Source organism: Sarcophilus harrisii, chromosome 1, assembly GCF_902635505.1.
Source record: "Sarcophilus harrisii chromosome 1, mSarHar1.11, whole genome shotgun sequence".
Taxonomy (NCBI): domain Eukaryota; kingdom Metazoa; phylum Chordata; class Mammalia; order Dasyuromorphia; family Dasyuridae; genus Sarcophilus; species Sarcophilus harrisii.
Window position 1 is genome coordinate 687,312,987 of NC_045426.1, and position 18,240 is coordinate 687,331,226.

Here is an 18,240-nt window from a genome sequence, read left to right on the forward strand (position 1 = left end):
TACAAATAAATCCTAAACCTGTTGAACATTAAGTGACTATCTTCAATATATCCATTGTTAGCTAGGTGGTGCAGTGAATAGAATGTTAAGCTTGGAGCCAAGAAGACCTGAGTTCAAATTTATCTTTAGATTTATATGTTTTTCTTTTTGCATTTCAATAGTACTTTATTTTTCCAAATACATGTAAAGATAGTTTTCAGCATTCATTTTTGTAAAACTTTTTGTTCTAATTTTTTCTCCTTCCGTTCCCTCTCTCCAAAACAGCAAGCAATCTGATATAAATTAAACATATGCAATCCTTTCAAATATATTTCCATATTTGTCATGTTGTACAAGAAAAATCAGACCAAAAGGGAAAAAAAAACTATGAGAAAAAACAAACAAAATTGTGAAAATACTATGCTTAGATCCACATTTAGTTTCCATAGTTCTCTCTCTGGATGCAGATGACATTTTCTATCTCAAGGCTATTGAATTGTTTTAAATTACCTCATTGCTGAGAAGAGCCAAGTCCATCACAGTTGATCATCACTTAATCTTGTTGTTACTTTCAGAAATTTATTTACTTAGTCACTTAATCCTGTTTGCTTCAGTTTTCTCATCTGTAAGATGAGCTGGAGAAGGAAATGGCAAACTATTCCAGGATCTTTGGAATTACAAAGAGTCAAACACAACTGACATGACTAAAATTCAGTGTGCCCAACCCTGTGCTAAATTCTCAGAGGGGTGTGTGTGTGTGTGTGTGTGTGTGTGTGTGTGTTTGTATTTTTATTTTTATGATAGCTTAGAGGTGAACTACCTGGTGAAAGAATAGAAAAGCAAAAGAAAAAAGGATAAAAATATACCAAACATAAGAGCCTAGATAGGATAGAATTTAGAAAGAAGTCTTGCTAGCTAACTTCTGTCATTTTATTCATAAAAAAACATAGGCCAGCCATTGCTCCAGGAGGATTTTGATAGAGAGCTTAAGTTAGCTTGAGTCAATCCTGTTTTAGGAAAGCTTACACTTGTTAAATGGCTTATCAAAGGATCCCTGATCTTGAGCAGGAAGGAACTTCAGGGGACATCTCATTTTACAGATGAGGAAACTGAGGCCCATTGTTAATTTGTCTAAGGTCATTCAGTTAACTAGAAGAGCCAGGATTAAAATCCAGACAGCCTGACTCCAAATTCACAGCTCTTTCCAACACATTTAGTTCTTCTTGCTCAAATAGGAGCCCAGGACTGGAAAGGTTGGCCAGTTTGTGGCTCATAAAATTAAGAAATAATTTGATATATGTGACAGATCCTAATAAAACTGTCAGTATCTGTTTGCTGTTCAGGATATAGGAAGTCATTCCTCATCTTGCCATTCAGGTGTCAGAAGCTGTATTTTGCTTGGCAGTGATGGGACCAGGGGCCTAGGTTGCAATGCCAGGAGATCTCAAGTTCTATAATTCTACTTTGGAAAAAGGAAACAGAAGGGGAGATTAAGCACAGCTGGGCAGGCTTTTCCATTATCACCAAAAATGGTAATCTGCTGGATGCTTTAGGGAAAGTGGTCCATCCTCTCCAAGAGGCCATGTACTTTTCTAAAATTAGAATGTAAGTTTCTTGAGGGCGAAGGTACTTTTTCTTTTTACTTATAATTGTGTCTCCAAACTTAGTTCAACATCTTGCACGTATTAAGTATGCACCTCTGCCTTGCTTAAATCCAGTTCACTCACAAGTTGAGACCTCAAGAGGTCATAATCCGCTTTGAGAACTAAGGATAGATAACACAAATAATGATCACCTAAAATACTCTCCTCCTGCTTGAATCTTATTTCTCTTAGCTCTGCATGAAATCCTTCTCGACAAACTCAGCCCAAAGTGCCCTCTCTCTTCTGAGAGTTCTCTAGCATTTATTAGTTATTTATTAGACTTTTTTATTCTACTTAATTATTATTTATTATTATACTTATTAATTTATTCCATGGGATCTTACTTAGCCTTCTTCTGAATCCCTTCTCATTGGCTCTCTCCAAGTCTAAAGATTTATGTATAATGAGAGTTGGATTGGAAGATGCTTTGTGGGACATGTCCTCCTCAGACATCAAATATTTCCCCATCTAGAGGTATCATTTTGAAAACTGGCTTTTCCATCATTATCTCATGCCAGATATCTTTCTCTCACCTTTTCAGATTTCTCCATTAAATTGTTAAATTTCCTGAGGACAGGAACTCTCTTTTTTGTATTAATATTCTTAGCACAGTGCCCGATACATGATGCTGTTTTGTTCATTTGTTTCAACCATGTCCATCTCTTTGTGACCCTATTTGGGGTTTTCTTGGCAGGGATACTAGAGTGGTTTGCCATTTCCTTCTCCAGCTTATTTTGCAGATGACAAAACTGAGGCAAATAAGGTGAAGTGACTTGACCAGGATCACAAAGCTAGGAAGTGTCTGAGGCTAAATTTGAAGAGCCTTCTTGATTCCATGCCTGGAACTATCCACTGCACTGCCTAGCTGCCCTGGAACATAGTAGCCACTTAATAAGTGTTTAATTAACTAGCAACATGGGGCCAAGCCCATGGAGCATTCATCAGGCTCTCTTGGCAACTTCCAAGAATGCCCGAAGTGCTTTGGAATGATACAACAGATCCTGAATGGTTCTTCAAATTCCTTGCTCTGTAATTATCAGGGGGAAGGGAGAAAGGAAAAGCTACATCTTGAGAGCTTGGTCATGGCCCCAGGAAGAGTCATCTTCTCAGAAACTTTTAAAAGGAATGACTCCTATGTCTCTTTCTCTTCCTTCTTTGTGTCTATGTCCAAGTGTAGAGTATAAGTTTATATTCATTGATGCTTCCTGCCTAGACACTCCAACCAATGAGTTCTTGAACTACTTGGATGGGATGTCTTCTAATGGGCAAGTAGTTCAACTGCTAGATGTTATAGTTCATGGAGAGGAGGGAGAAGAGAGAAATACCCATTTTCTTCTCTCACTGTGCTAACCTGGTGTAGGCCCAGAAGCCAACTCAACAACCATCTGATCCTAACTTTCAGCCGATTTACTGATTCCATGGTTGGCAGATTAAGCTTTTTAAAGAATATCCAAGGCAATTTTCAGCCAGTCAATCCCTAACTCTCTTTCCAATTCATTGAAGAATGATGGACACTTACTGCATGATTCTGGGCAAGTCACTTAACCCTATTTGCCTCAGTTTCCTCATTTGTAAAATGATCTGGAATGGGAAATGGCAAACCATTTCAATATCTCTGCTAAGAAAGCTCCAAATGGGGTCATGGAGAATTAGATGTGACTGAAAAATAATAACATCCTATATGTGAATGGGAGGTTTTCTATCATTTTTATTATATCAAGTTTTCTATCATTTCTGTTCTAGTGGACACAGTCTTTCCTATTAGAATTAAACAGATCTGCTTCCTAGATGAGTTCACATGAGTTTGCCTCCCCTCTTCCCCCATCCCAGTTCTTTAATGCAAAAGCAATCAAAACCTGAACTCAACAAATACCAAATAAAACAAGCTTTCCCATATTCATAGAAGATGATAGTACATGGAATGGGGGCTCTCTATTATGTACACAGACCTTGCTTTTTTATTTTTATATGTCATAGATTCTACATGTAATTTTCTTTCTTTTTTTTTTTAACTTTTTATTGACAGAATCCATGTTTTTACATTATCCCTTGCATTCACTTCTGTTCCGATTTTTCCCTCCCACCCTCCACCCCCTCCCCTAGATGGCAAGCAGTCCTATATATGTTGAATATGTCGTAGTATATCCTAGATACAATGTATGTGTGCAGAACCAAAGAGTTTTCTTGTTGCACAGGGAGAATTGGATTCAGAAGGTAAAAATAACCCGGGAAGAAAAACAAAAATGCAAAACAGTTTACATTCATTTCCCAGGGTTTTTCTTTGGGTGTAGCTGCTTCTGTCCATCATTGATCAATTGAAACTGAATTAGGTCTCTTTGTCAAAGAAATCCACTTCCATCAGATTACATCTTTATACAGTATCGTTGTTGACGTATATAATGATCTGGTTCTGCTCATTTCACTTAGCATCAGTTGATCTACATGTAATTTTCAAAGTCCTACTGGTCTGTGATTACTTCTAGATTTCCTTCTGTTCTTTTCTCACTTTTGGGGTGGGGGAGCTTATCCATTCCTCTTCCCATAATATAGCCTGCACACCTTCTTAATATACAATATTAGACCCATGCTCTTATACCCATACAGAACCACCATGTAGTCATGGTTCCCCCATCCTCATCCTTCTCAGTGATACCTGTGAGGTCACAAGTACCTCTTTGAGATCTCCAGTTCACCTGGCTTAATCTTTGGTTATCTGTGTATAGATATGGGAAGTCAAACATTTTACAACTGGATTATTTTTGGGATTTTATATGCTATGAACTTCTAGGTATCTCAACTTCTCAAGTTTTCTTCCTTCCTCGTGGTTACTCTATATGGTATCTAGTTTATGGGTAGAGTCATGTCATGTGGAAGAGAAAGTAAGCTTATTCCATTTGGCCCAGAGGGCAGAAGTGGGAACCAGTGCTCTTATGGTGACAGTTTCAGATAGGGAAAAATTGACTAGTTCAGGTAGGTTGTTTTCTCTGCAATTTTCAATCCTACAGAGAACCTAGATTACTAAGAGTTAAATGACCCACCCAGGTCAAATAACCAGAATCTATATCTATAAAATTATAGCCTTTCCTCTATTTAACCTTTAATTAATCTAATCTCCTAAATTATACCTTCAAAGCACCATTCTTGCATACCTTTGTTGGATACATTTATTCCATCCTTGAATAAGAGCTTGTCATACCTATATTTGAAGCAGTGGCGGGAAAACACAAATCTTACTCTCAAATGCTGTCTCTTTGCCGGTTACTTCTTCACCATAGCATTTTATTTTACTCTTATCTTCTTATCTCCCTTGCTTTGATGGGTAGCACTCATGAAAATCACTGCAATCTTATGATTTTTAGTTTCTTACTGTCCCAATTCAGATCCCTTCTTTTACACAAAATCTTCCCAATTCCTCTTAATTTGAATGCCTTTTCTCTATTAATTATGTCTTCTTTAGCCTGTATGCAGCTTGCTTTGTATCTATTTACTTGTATGCTATCTTCCGCATTGGATTATAAACTCTTTGAGGAAAAGGACTGTTGCCTCTTTTTGTATTTCCAGGGCTTGTAAAGTGCCCGGCACATAGTAGGTGCTTAATAAACATTTTTGATAGATTGATGACTGAAGAATCTATTATAATTGGCAATACTTTCTAGTATCCTTCTGAAACGATCCCTTTATTCCCAGAAGTGATTAGTCATCTATTTTGAAAAGATAAAGACTTTATATTATAAATATATTTTAACAAATTAAATGGGTATTAAAAGACTTTATATTATATACTAGATACATCTTTCAGAAAGATAATAAATTTTATTATTAATAGTAATATTATTACATTGAGGAATAATTACCTCAGCAATCTTCTTCATAATGCTTTATATAATTAAAGGGAAAATTTGTTTGTTTCTCTTGTATCCAGATCTGTCATTTTAGTGGTGCATAAAACTCATGATGAAGAAAAGAGATATCCATATATCTGTATCTATCTCTATATCTAATCCATAGCTTTATGAACTTATCACTTATCATGTAAACTTGGAGGGAGATCTCTATTAGAGTAGATGGGGATGTTATTATATTCATATTACATAATATATATAATATTGCCGTTTAATTGTTTTAAATGTGTCCAACTCCTCATGATTTCATTTGGGGTATTCTTGGCAAGGATATTGAAGTGGTTTGCCATTTCCTTCTCCAGCTCATTTTACAGATGAGGAAACTGAGGCAAACAAGATAAAGTGACTTGACCAGAATGACACAGCTAGTAAGTGTCTGAGGTTAGATTTGAACTCAGGAAGATGAGTCTTCCCGGTTCCAAATCTAGTGCTCTATCTACTGTACCACTTAGATATTCATCATATATGTTATGTAATATATTATATATGTATATATACATATATTTTTCAATGAATTGTATGTGCTATGTGCTTATTAAATTTGCCCATGATTCATAGATGGTTTTGGATGGTAGATGCAAGATCCAAAGATTTTTGACTAACTGGAATGATGGCTCTAATCCATTGAGGTGAAATCGAATGGATTTTTAAGAATATACATACAGACATATACAAGAGGAGAGAAGCTTAATGGCAGAACATAGGAGAAAGACCTGGGAGTCTGATGGGAATGAAAAGCTCCATGTGATATAGAATCCAAGAAAGATGGTGCCATCTTGGCTGCATTAACAAAATGCTGCTTGCTGTGTTTAGTGTTGCTCAGGACAAATATGGAAGTTGGTTCTGGGGACCAACTTTTAGGAAGGACATTGATGAACTGGAGTGTCCAGAGGAAGGCAGCCAAGAACATATTAGAGGGTTCCTGTTCAATGTATGTTAAGATCCATTGACACAATAGGGTATATTTAGATCAAAGAAGAGGATACTTGGGAGGAATATGATAGTGATCTTCAAGCATTTGAAGAGATGTCATGTGGAAGAAGGACTAGGCTTGTTCCATTTGGCCCCAGAGGGCAGAAATGGGAGCAGGAGCAGTGTTCTTATGGTGAAAGTTTCAGAAATGGGTAACTAGGATTAATGTGAGGAAAAACTTACTGACAATTATAATTATCCTACAATGAAATAGGTTATCTCAGGAGATGATAGGTTCCCCATTAGTAAGGTTTCTCAAAGAAAAGTTGCATGGTCATTTGTTAGAGAAGTTTTAGACAGAATTCTCAGTTTGGATTGGACTAGATAGACTAAAGTTTGTTTCCAACTTTGTGGTTCTGATCTTGACATTTAAATAATACTTTTAACTCATCACTTTTTTAGAGTTGGAAGTAATTCCAAAGATCATCTCATTCTACCAGCAAGGAAACTGAAGTAGAGAAGTGACTGATTAAACTCATGCTAATAGTATAATGGTCAGAGTCCCACTTTGAACCTAGAACTCTTATTCCAATTTTTTTGGAAAGAGCTTTCATGAGTATTATCTTATTTTATCCCCACAATCTCTCTGTGACATAGTGATTTATTTTGAGCTGTTAGGAGCAGGAGAAGTGATCAGATGCTCCTATCTCCCTACTATTTAGTTGCAAATGTTTTCTTAATGAGTAGCTATGTAAAAAAAAGACAGCTTATGTACAAAACTTATATAGAGATTTATTAAAGATTGTTTTATAACAAGCTAGACCTTCAACGAGGAAACAAAGATAGATAGCACTTCAATTTTCTTTCAGATGCACAGGGAAGGAAGAATGAACCTTGATTTGGGCTTCCAGGCTATCTTCCATTCCTCATCTGTGACATGCAACCTCGAGGATCTACAGATCCATTGTGGGATAGAGTAGCAAAAAGCAGCTTCTAAGCTTTTGCATGATATGGAGAATAAGGCTTGCCATGACAGGCATTAGGGATGTGCCAGCGGTATTCTCAGTTTCCAGGGATTCTAAAGAAATCATTGGTGGAGGCATGAAGTGTGGGTTGTGGTTACTGCTCCAGAGTCTACGTCTAAGATCCCTGAGTATTATAACTGATAGAGGGGAGTGAAGGAAGATGAAAAGACTGGAAGGATGGAGTGCAGGGCTCTGGCTAGTCTCATGGTTAACCTTGTAAGTGTATTTACCTCAGACAAGTGGAGGCTTACTCTTATGGCTTTGGTTTGGGGTCAGTGAGACTTCTCTCTAAGGTTTCAAGTCTGGGGATAGCAAATAACAGCAAACAAAAGAATTAAAAGATGCATTTTTATGTAGCCCAAATTCCTGCATGTTTTACTTTTTAATTAGTATCTAAACTGTTAAGCACAATTTTCTTTCTTTCTTTCTTTTCTTTGTCTTTTTCTCTTTCTTTCTTTTTCTCTTTCTTTCTTTCTTTTTCTCTTTCTCTCTTCCTTCTTTCCTTCCTTCCTTCCTTTCTTTCTTTCTTTCTTTCTTTCTTTCTTTCTTTCTTTCTTTCTTTCTTTCTTTCTTTCTTTCTTTCTTTCTTTCTTTCTTTCTTTCTTTCTTTCTTTCTTTCTATTGGGCTTAAGTAACTTGCCCAGGCTCACACAGCTAGGAAGTGTTAAGTGTCTGAGGTACATTTGAACTCAGGTCCTCCTGACTTCAGGGCTAGTGCTCCATCTACTGCACCAATTAGCTGCCCCAGCATGGGACTTTTTAAAGATACACCAAAAAGTCTAACATTTATTCATCGCTTTTGGTAGTGAATGATTCGTATCTTAAAATGTCTTAATAACATGGATAATAACAGCAGCTAGTATTTATATAGCATATTAAGGTTTGCCAAAAGCTTTACAAACATTATCTCATTTTATCCTCACAACCATCTGGAAGGTAGATGAGTGTTATTATTATCCTCATTTTACAGATAGGTAAACTGAGGCTGGCAGCAGTTAAGTGACTTGCCTAGGTTTACATACCTAAGAAAAATATAGAAGGACAGATCTATTTAATTTTTAAATTATATTTATTTATTTATTTAGTTTTTGGAGGTGAGGCAACTGGGATTATGCGACTTGCCCAGGGTCACACAGCTAAGAAAAATATATGAGGGCAGATTAATTTTTTATATTAAAAAATTTTAATGTGAAGCACTTGGTATTATATGAATCTTTTTTTTTTATTTAGTTAGTTTTTTGGGGTGAGGCAACTGGGGTTATGTGACTTGCCCAGGGGTCACACAGCTAAGAAAAATATATGAGGGCAGATTAATTTATATATATATATATATATATGTATATATATTTTTTAAATTTGAGGCACTTGGGATTATATGACACATAGCTAGTAAGTGTTAAGTATCTAAGGCCACATTTGAATTCAGGCCTTCTAGACTCCAATTGTCTACAGACTATTTACTGTGCCATCTAGCTGCTCCTTGAAGACAGATTTAAATTTAGGATTTTCCGATTTCATGGGCAGAGCTCAATTCACAGCACCATCTAGCTACTGTCAGATACAATGACAGATAAGGGGATAAATTATACTGCCAAGGCTGATAAACTAGACAGGTATTACTTTTTTTTTTTCTATTTTGCAAATACAGATATTGAATTATGGAGACTAAGGAGTAGGGCCAAATAAGTCACTACCAAACTCTATCAGAGCAGAGACTAGAACCCAGGTCTCCTAACTCTCAATCTGTTGCTTTTCCTGTTGGATGTTGTGCATGCTGATGCATTCAGAGCTTCAAGGCAGGAAAGCACATGTTTCCTTGCCTAAAAGTTAATGTAAATCGTTAGACGGGTGAGTCCCTAAAAGAATGATCTCTAAGAGTTAGCCCACTCCAGGACTGTTTGTGTCCGTTAGGATTCCTGAAGCCAGTGTACTTTCCATCCTGCTTGGGAAAGTGTTCCCGGATCTTCCACCGGCAGCAGCTGGGCAGGATGGCAAGGTCAGCCATGTCCTTGGACCCAAAGCGCCAGTCGATGTAGCGCCCGTAGGCACAGTGCCGGAGCCGGTCGTTCAGGGCATCTGAATCCATCTCCAGGAAGGGTTCTTGGTAGAGCAAGATGGAGCGCAGGGTGGTCCTAGAGAGGACCAGCTCCTCAAAGAGGGCCGAGGTGGTGATACAGGGACCCTCCCTCCTGCGGCAGCACAGCTCCTCCTGACACTTGTTGCTCTCTGGGAGTTGGGACGGGCGGCAGTGCCCACAGCAGCACCATTCAGTCCTGGAATGGGATGGAGGACTTGGCTCTTTATTAAGGAGTTGAATTTCTACAGAGCTGGGGCTGGTGTCAGGGTGTGACGGGGGGGACATCTTGTCCAAGTCTTTGAAATCCTTCTGAGGTCTCTGCAAAAGACAAGGTTCCAGATTTATCCAAAATGACATGTCCCCATCCAACTACTTAAGAGATGGGTTTGGGGGCAGCTGGATAGTGCAGTGGATAGAGCAGCAGCCTGAAGTCAGGAGGACCTGAGTTCAAATCTGATGTCAGACACTTAACACTTCTTAGCTGTGTGACCCTGGGCAAGTCACTGAACCCCAATTGCAGAGAGAGAGAGGGAGAGAGAGGGAGGGGGAGAGGGAGAGAGAGGGAGGGGGAGAAGAAGAGAGAGAGAGAGAGAGAGAGAGAGAGAGAGAGAGAGAGAGAGAGAGAGATTTCTTCATTTGTACTTCTGAAGAGGAGCTGAGTTCCTCACCTGCCTCCATACGGACACAAATCAATTTCACCTGCTTAGACAACCATTTATTAATTCAAGATACTTTGCTAGGTGTTAGAGACAAAAAAAAATGACAGGTTCTCCCTACTCTTTGCAGAGGTGGAGGATGTGGTATTGAAGACTTTATATATTGAAGGAATTTTCCAGTTAGTTGTTCAGTTTTACTCAACTGGTTTTTCCCTTTCTTTTTCATTCTTATTTGGTAAAATGGGAATTATCCCTACACAATCAGCCAATGCGTCATTCTTTGGACTTTTGTCTCCAATGCCTAGAAAGGCACTTGACAATGAATGCCTGCTAACTATTTGACTGATTCTCAATAAAGAACAATAGAAAAACAAATTCCATACACCATAAATTTAAGTAGTTTAACTTACTGAAATTTTTTTACCCTCCATATCTTGCAAACTTTCCATTAGTGAATCTTGATTTACCAGCCTAATGTATGGCTCATCCACAAAGGAAACATACCTTGATGTCTAGAATTAAAAAGGGAAGAAAAAAATGACCCATTAATAATTATGAATCTAGCATATAGCATATGTATATAGTTATATATAATAATTAATCATCTAGCAGATCAGGACACTGAAAACAGCACAAAGTCCACATTCTGAAGTCCTTAGTATGAATTCTATCTTTGCCATCTATTAGCTTGTGACCAAAGGCAAATTACTCCCCTTCCTCAGGTCTCACAGGGTCTCCATTGCTTAGCACAGTTCCTGGTGGGTACTTAATAAATACTTGTTATTAATTGATTAATTAAAATTAGAGTGTTGGATTAGATGGGGTTGTTGGATCTTCTCATGAGAAATGACTTTACAATTATTGTTCAAGGGCAAATATTTCATTCAGTCCTTTTTCAGTTGTGTCCAACTCTTCATTTTGGGATTTTCTTGGCAAAGATACTGGAGTGGTTTGCTGTTTTCTTCTCCAGTTCATTTTACAGATGGGGAAACTAAGACAAACAGGGGTAAGTGACTTGCCTAGAGTCACACAGTTAATAAATGTTGAGCCCTAATTTGAACTCAGCAAGATAAGTCTTCTTGATTCCAAGCCCAGCATTCCATCCCCTGTACCTCCTAACTGCCCAAAGGCAGACATCATCCATTTTTCACTTCCCCAGATATAGAGACCCAATGCAATTTTAATTATATCCATTAATCCAATTCCCAAGTCCATTTAGGAGTAAAAATATATATATCTTGCCCACCAGTCTGGGACATTGCCTATTAAAAGAACTTTCTTTGCTGCTTTTAACGTAAGTTGATCACCTATCCAAGTATCATTTATAAACTTTTGAAATTATTTGTATTTTCTAAGTTATTAGTACTTTAAGATAAGAAAATGCCCAGAATTCTATAGTATAGCCAAATGAAATATTTAGAAATAACTGATTACCTCTCCCAATCCCACCCAATAATTTCATCCTGATTTCAGTTCCAAAGAAGTACTCATTTTTTTTTTCCTGATGAAGCTGAATGCTTATTTAAGGTTTTAAAAATCTGTCTAATAAACAAAGAATACTTCATTCAACCATGCCATAAAGTAAAGATATCTATTTTCTTGATTAAAAAAGAATGATGTGATGTTTTTGTAAGTCCTTGAGAGTTAACTTCACATAGCACTTTGTATAATACTCCAATATTAAGACTATCTTCCTTCTATTCTATATTTATCTTAAGCATATTTATTTATATCTTATCTCATCATTTGGAAATTAAACTACTCAAAGGAGGGTATTATTTTGCTTTTTCTTTGTATAATGGGGATCTGTTCTTAGATCACCAAAATGGAGTCACTACAAGGAAGATGTCGGGGAATCTGCTTCTGGGAGACAAGAGAACTAAAAAATACATGGACTTTCTGTGCTAGACGACCTTGGGATTGAAAGCAACCTTTTCCCAGTTGAATTATCAAGACTAAGGAGTAGGGCCAAATAAGTAACTACCAAACTTTATCAGATCAGAGACTAGAACCCAGGTCTCCTAACTCTCAATCTGTTGTTTTTCCTATTAGTTGAAACTATCTTAAAAACAATTTATCTGAGCACAGTCTATTTGCATTTACATCTGAAGATGAAGAACTTCTTCTCTCAAACCAGGTAACACCATTCAGTTCTGAGGATCACCTTTCTCATATTTCCCTTAGGCCATATAGTGCTGAGAAATGGGCCTGAGTTTTGTTTTTTGTTTTCCCCCATGGTCCTTTTCAGTTCTAGACTGAACAGGTAACATGGGAATTCAAGTCATGAAGATCCAGGAATACAGGAATCTTGTGTTACAGCCAACAGTGAAGGCCTGGGATGCTAGCTCAGTGGGATTTTGGACCTGAAAAGTTGAATAATTTTGAGCCTTATTTCCCTGTTATCTAGGTGGTATCAAGATCCAAAGTGTTGGAGGAAATGTTTGTATACATATTCTGTATATCTTGGAAATAATATCCCTCTGATGTTTAGTGTTTAAACAAAACCAGGGGGCTAGTCATTAGGTCCCCAACTGGTGAGGGCTTAAGTCAGTCTCAGAAGAACAGAGACTCCCCAAGTTCTTCAGGACACCTGAGGACCCTGGGGTGGGGATTGATGAGAGGATGTAACAGAACTGGTTTTCAGAGAGTAGGACCAAGAAAAGCAAACTAAATTACAGTGTTAATGTATTCCCAGTACTTAGCCTAGCTAAGTGCTAGCACATAGTAGATGCTTAATGGAAGCTTAGTCTGGGATCTCATCAATTCGTATAATATGAAGCCTAAAGAAGAACTGAATTCTTTAGTTGCTGTTTTGCAGTTTCAATCCACGGTGAATTCCTACCCTGAGAGCCCTCCTCTTGGCCAGATTGTGAAGCCTGTTTTCCTTATCCTTCTGCTTCTCACTTTTGTTCAGAGCCATCTTATAAACAACAGTATAGCCTAAGAAGGTTCAAAGTGAGTCTATAAGTAAAGAATGGTGAAGCTTAGTAGCACATATGGGATCAAATCCAGGACCTAGTGTCCTTTATGAGATAAAATCTCCCTCAATTGCTAACCAGCTTTGTAACCGTGGGAAACATATTTAAACTTTCCAGGCCCTCAGTTGTCTCATTTTTAAAATAAAAGTGTTAGACTAGCTGGCCTATGAGGTCACTTCTAGGTCTAGACCTATGAGCCTCTGGGTACCAACTGACGTTTTTTTTGTTTTTTAATCACATCAGCATTCCAGCATTAAGTTAAGGAAGACAGTAACTCTTACCGGTATAGGCTGGCCAATGGTTTCATATTTCTTTTCATAGTAGTATTCATTGATAGAACAGGACTCACAGACCTTACAAGTAGGATAAAGCCAAGATCGACAGCATTTGTTTGTGTACATCTGAATAAGAAAGTTAATCAACACTGTGGCCTAGGGAAAAAAAGGGGGGGGGGGAGTTAGAACTCTTCTTAAACCAAAAAGATTTCAAAATTGTAGAATATAAAATTGCTTACCAAACCAAAGTAGGAGAGGGTGGACCCAATGTACACAACCAGTTGAATAATATCAAATTTTCTTCCCTTAAATAAAATGGAAAAAGGTTATTTAAAATTCAGGATGGAAGCACCTGGGCCCAAACATCACAATTTCCTTTGATGGATTGTCATGGGGAACACCCATTGAATGGCAAAAATTGACAGAGCCATTAAAGTGCTCATGGGAAATGTCACAATAAAACTAAGTTGACAGACAGGCAGGGAATGACTAAAAAGTTTCAAGGGATTTGATTTGCATTTGCCTTGTTCCTGTGATGCAGGTTGGATCTATTTGGGCCTGGTGGAAACTCTGATTTGAGAAGTTCCTTTTGGGGCCGGCACTTAAAGGAAAGGCTAGTGCTGAATCATTTTTCCTTTAGAAAGTGAAACTTTTGAACCAGTTACTCCACTATGGATCTGCAAGATTGTCTTGTCTGCTACCAGGTAGCCAGCATAGCACAAATTCTTCTCCATGTGTCTTGTTGCCTATGTACAGGTATAATTAGTTCTTACTTTGGGCATCAGACATGAGCTTCAGTTTCCTTCCCTCTAAAATGGGAACAATAATATTGGAATTTTAGCCTTTTAGGATTGTTGCCAATACTTTGTAGACTACATAATGAGTAAGTTAAATAGACTAAACCTGTGATATAGGGAATTCTGGATGAGGGAATTCCCTTTATTCTGAGAGAACTTTTTCTGCATCTCCTAGTCCCAGAAAGTAGCCTGGGGGTCAACCAGGATCAATTGGTGCTAGGACTTGAAAACTGGTCTCCCAGACTCTGACTCTAGCTACTACTTGAACATGAACTACTTTGCAATGAATCATCATTATTATTCAATAATTATAATATGCTTAACAAGCTTAACAAATACCAAGAGAATTTTCTTAAATTCAGGTGTTAACTGAGCATTGTAGCATCTGCCTGTAGTCCTCGTGCAGGGAACACTGAGAATGGTAGATTAATCGAGTTGAGGAATTCTGAGTTTTAAAAGGGTCAAAGCCGATAGATTGTCCACTCTGACACTAAAATGGTGAATCAGATTAATTAAGGAGGGGATGAACCAGCCTAGCTAAGGAAAATGAAACAGGTTAAAATTTCAGAGCCCAAAAGGAGTAGAATCAGATCTGGAAGTAGCTGCTGCAAAGATAGGAAAAATAAGGCAATTCTCATTCTCAAATTAAACAAACAAACAAATGAATAAACTGATAAACAAAAAATGAGATGATAAAGAGATGAATCAACAAATGCATGAATAAATGATCATTCAAAGGTTAGCTTTTCCTTGTAGTTTTTCCTTTAATTATTAATTTTAAAGTATAAAGGTTGTTTCTTTCCCAGTTTAACTGCATGAGAGCTAGCTTGTAATTACTGAGCCAGAAATACTTCTGAGTAGTTCTAAGAACAAGCAGAGAGTTGAAGGGGGTAAGACTGGGGGAGGAGGCAGTACTTACTGTGCCGAAAACTAGAATGTCAAATCGGATCCCAAAAGCTTTGATGAGAGTTCGTTTTTCTATACCATTTTCCATATAATATTTGGCATATCTATAAGAGGGAAGGGATCCACAGTTAGAAGCCTCTGGTGATGCTGTTAAGGGAAGAAAAAAGCCCCACAAAGAAGCAAATATTCTTCATTGTTTTGCAATAAGACTAGGACCTTGGTTATCAATGGATTTGGATGATGGTGTAGATCACATTCAGGTTTGCAAAAGGGCTAGACCAGGGGTCCTCAAACTTTTTAAATAGGGGGCCAGTCCACTGTCCCTCAGACTGTTGGAAGGCCAGACTATAGTAAAAACAAAAACTTTGTTTTGTGAGCCTTTAAATAAAGAAACTTCATAGCCCTGGATGAGGGGGATAATCGTCCTCAGCTGCCACATCTGACCCGCGAACCGTAGTTTGAGGACCCCTGCTCACTAGACCTTATGGGCATAGTATGGAAAACTAGATTTGACTGAGATATTTGGAGTTGGAAGAGACCTTAGAGTCCCTTTCATTTTACAGATGAAAAAACTGAGGCAAACAGGGTTAAATGATGTGCTCAAGGTCACACATTAAGTATATTTAAGATTGGATTTGAACCCATACTTTAGCTGCCTTCTCCCTCTACTTTTATAGGAGATTAGGGGAGATGGGAAAGGGGTTTCATTGATCAGTTCCTTCCAGAATCTCCATTTTGAGGACATTCTTCTTTCTCTGGACTGCTATACCATGTTCCCCCTTGTGGAGAGGGGACCTCCCTATCTCCCTTTTTGGTGTTGTCTTCTCCCATTAGAATATAAAGTCTTTAAGGGAAGTGCTATCTTTCTTATAGCTTGTATCAGTATCCCCAGGACTCAGCACAGTCAGTTCCTGGCATACAGTTAGTGCTCAATAAATGCATATTGACTTGACTTCCTGACTCTAAGTTCATCATTCTATCCACTACTCCATTCTGTTAAGATAAAGGAAAGAGACTTAAAGAAAGGATAAGTGCAAGGATTTAGAATCATTCTCTAGGGTCCTGTAGGACCCTACAGGACATAAATCCTGTAAGGATGAAAAATGTTGAGTTGAGATTGGACCGGCTCTTAGTAAGCCAATCACCAAAGCGTTTATTAATACTGTGCCAAATTCTTTTGTTCTAAAACGTCCAAGTCATTTTGCCCTCCGAGGGGTCAAGCCCTCAAGGGGGAAAGGGAAGCAATGCTTGCTGGTCCATTTTGTAGTGTGGCTTTGTTCTTCTGGTCCAAAAATTCAATCCCCAAAAAAGATTCTCAGGGATTTCATCCCCAAGGCTCCGCCTCCACTAATCCAAAATCAACGTAGTCCATCAATTACACAGTGAGTAGCTGCTTTCTAATTTGCTATTAAGAAGAATAAGCTGCTAGCCCTAAAAGGTCATTAAAACCTTTATGAGAACAACGACATTTAAAATCAAACTCCAGCAGTCCTATTGCGTCTTGGGAAATAATAGCACTGCCTTCTAGGCTATCATTAAAGGCTTAGAACACCAAGGAGCTTGTCCTTGCATACTAGTAATTGGAGGCTGCATGGACTCCAGCAGGTGGAGCAGGGACACAGGAACACAAGAAATCAGCCAGTCCACAAGCACTTATTAAGTGCTTACTATATATAGCTCCTGCCAAATGTACAAATGACCCTCCTCTGCCATCTTTTCCCAAACTCCAGAGTCTGAGTCTTTTGAAATGGATGATTAATAAATCTTGAGTTTCATGTCACAGAAGTTTGACTCTACTCCCTAACTTTGTCTTTGTGCTTTTCTTCTTTTAGAATTGATGTAGGTGGAAGAGGGCTAGACTTGGAGCTGGTAAGGATCTGGGTTAAATCCTGTTTCTTAACCTATTGTGGCCATATATCACAACTGCTCTGAATAGCAGTTTCTTCATCTATGGACTAGGGTATAATAAAAAGGTTATATCATTTATATTATCTATGATACATCATATACATGATATTAAGTATCATGTATATGATGTATCATATCATGGTATTATATAATATATATTACATATCATATATGTGATATTAAGTATCATATGTATGACATTACATATCATATTATCTATTTTATATGATAGGGTTGTTGGTGATGATCAAAAGAGGTGAAAGAATGGACTTCAAGGTAGAAAAGCTTACATTTCTCTGTCACTCTGAGGTCTCCAAATAGTTATCTATCTATTTATCTTTCTATCTCTCTATTTATTTATTTATCGATCTACCTATTATTTATCTATCTATCTATTTATTTTTGCTGAGGCAATTGAGGTTAAGTGTCTTGCCCAGGATCACACAGCTAGGAAGTATTAAGTGTCTGAGGCCAGATTTGAACTTCAGGGCTGGTGCTCCATCCACTGCACCACCTAGCTGCCCTTCCAAATAGTTTTAAAATTATTAACTCCTTTGATTCTCACAACTCTGAAAAACAGGGACTATCATTACCCCCATTTTATAGAGAAGGAAACTAAGGCAGACAAAGGTGAAGGGGATTGCCAGTTATATCTTTGGGAGGTAGGCACAATCATTATCCCCATTTTAAAAAGGAGGAAACTGAAGAAGAAAGAAGTGAAATGATTTGTCCAGTGTCATATAGCCAGTAAGTACCTAAGGTTAGATTTGAATTCAGGTCTTCTTGACTCCAAATTCAGCCCTTTAGCCACTGTTTTCACTTTTGTTCTTCTGTTTCCCAGAATTTTGGCATAGCTATTTAATAAATACTTGTTAAATTGAAATGAGCTAAAAAGGTTATTATTATAAATATTGATGTTCTTTTAAATATGTGGAAAGATGATTAAGAATATGCCCTCTGCTATTATAAAGTCTGGGTATTCTGATATATTCAGGATCCCCCAAAAGTTTTAACATAGTTTGAAGCTATTGAAAATCAAAATTTCAATTTTGAAAGTAGAACGGGAAGAAACAAATTTAGCATGCAGTCCATAAATCATTTGATAATTACAATGGGTACTTCAAAAAAAGTTCACATTTGAATAATCATTTAACTATTTGTTTATTTAAGTTATTAAAACTT

The 18,240-nt window shown here is 37.6% G+C and overlaps 1 protein-coding gene across 1 annotated transcript in view; it reads right to left on the reverse strand.

The window, feature by feature from the left end:
• Positions 1–8,816: 8,816 nt before the first annotated feature.
• LOC100922880 (P2X purinoceptor 7) overlaps positions 8,817–18,240 on the reverse strand; it is a 31,261-nt gene continuing 21,837 nt past the window's right edge. Inside the window, exons 9-13 of the mRNA XM_012542411.3 lie at positions 15,164–15,254; positions 13,687–13,752; positions 13,454–13,603; positions 10,605–10,706; positions 8,817–9,856 (exon numbers count right to left, since the gene is read on the reverse strand). Coding sequence (XP_012397865.1) covers positions 9,302–9,856; positions 10,605–10,706; positions 13,454–13,603; positions 13,687–13,752; positions 15,164–15,254 — 964 coding nt within the window. The 3' untranslated portion in view covers positions 8,817–9,301. The remainder of the gene's footprint in view (positions 9,857–10,604; positions 10,707–13,453; positions 13,604–13,686; positions 13,753–15,163; positions 15,255–18,240) is intronic.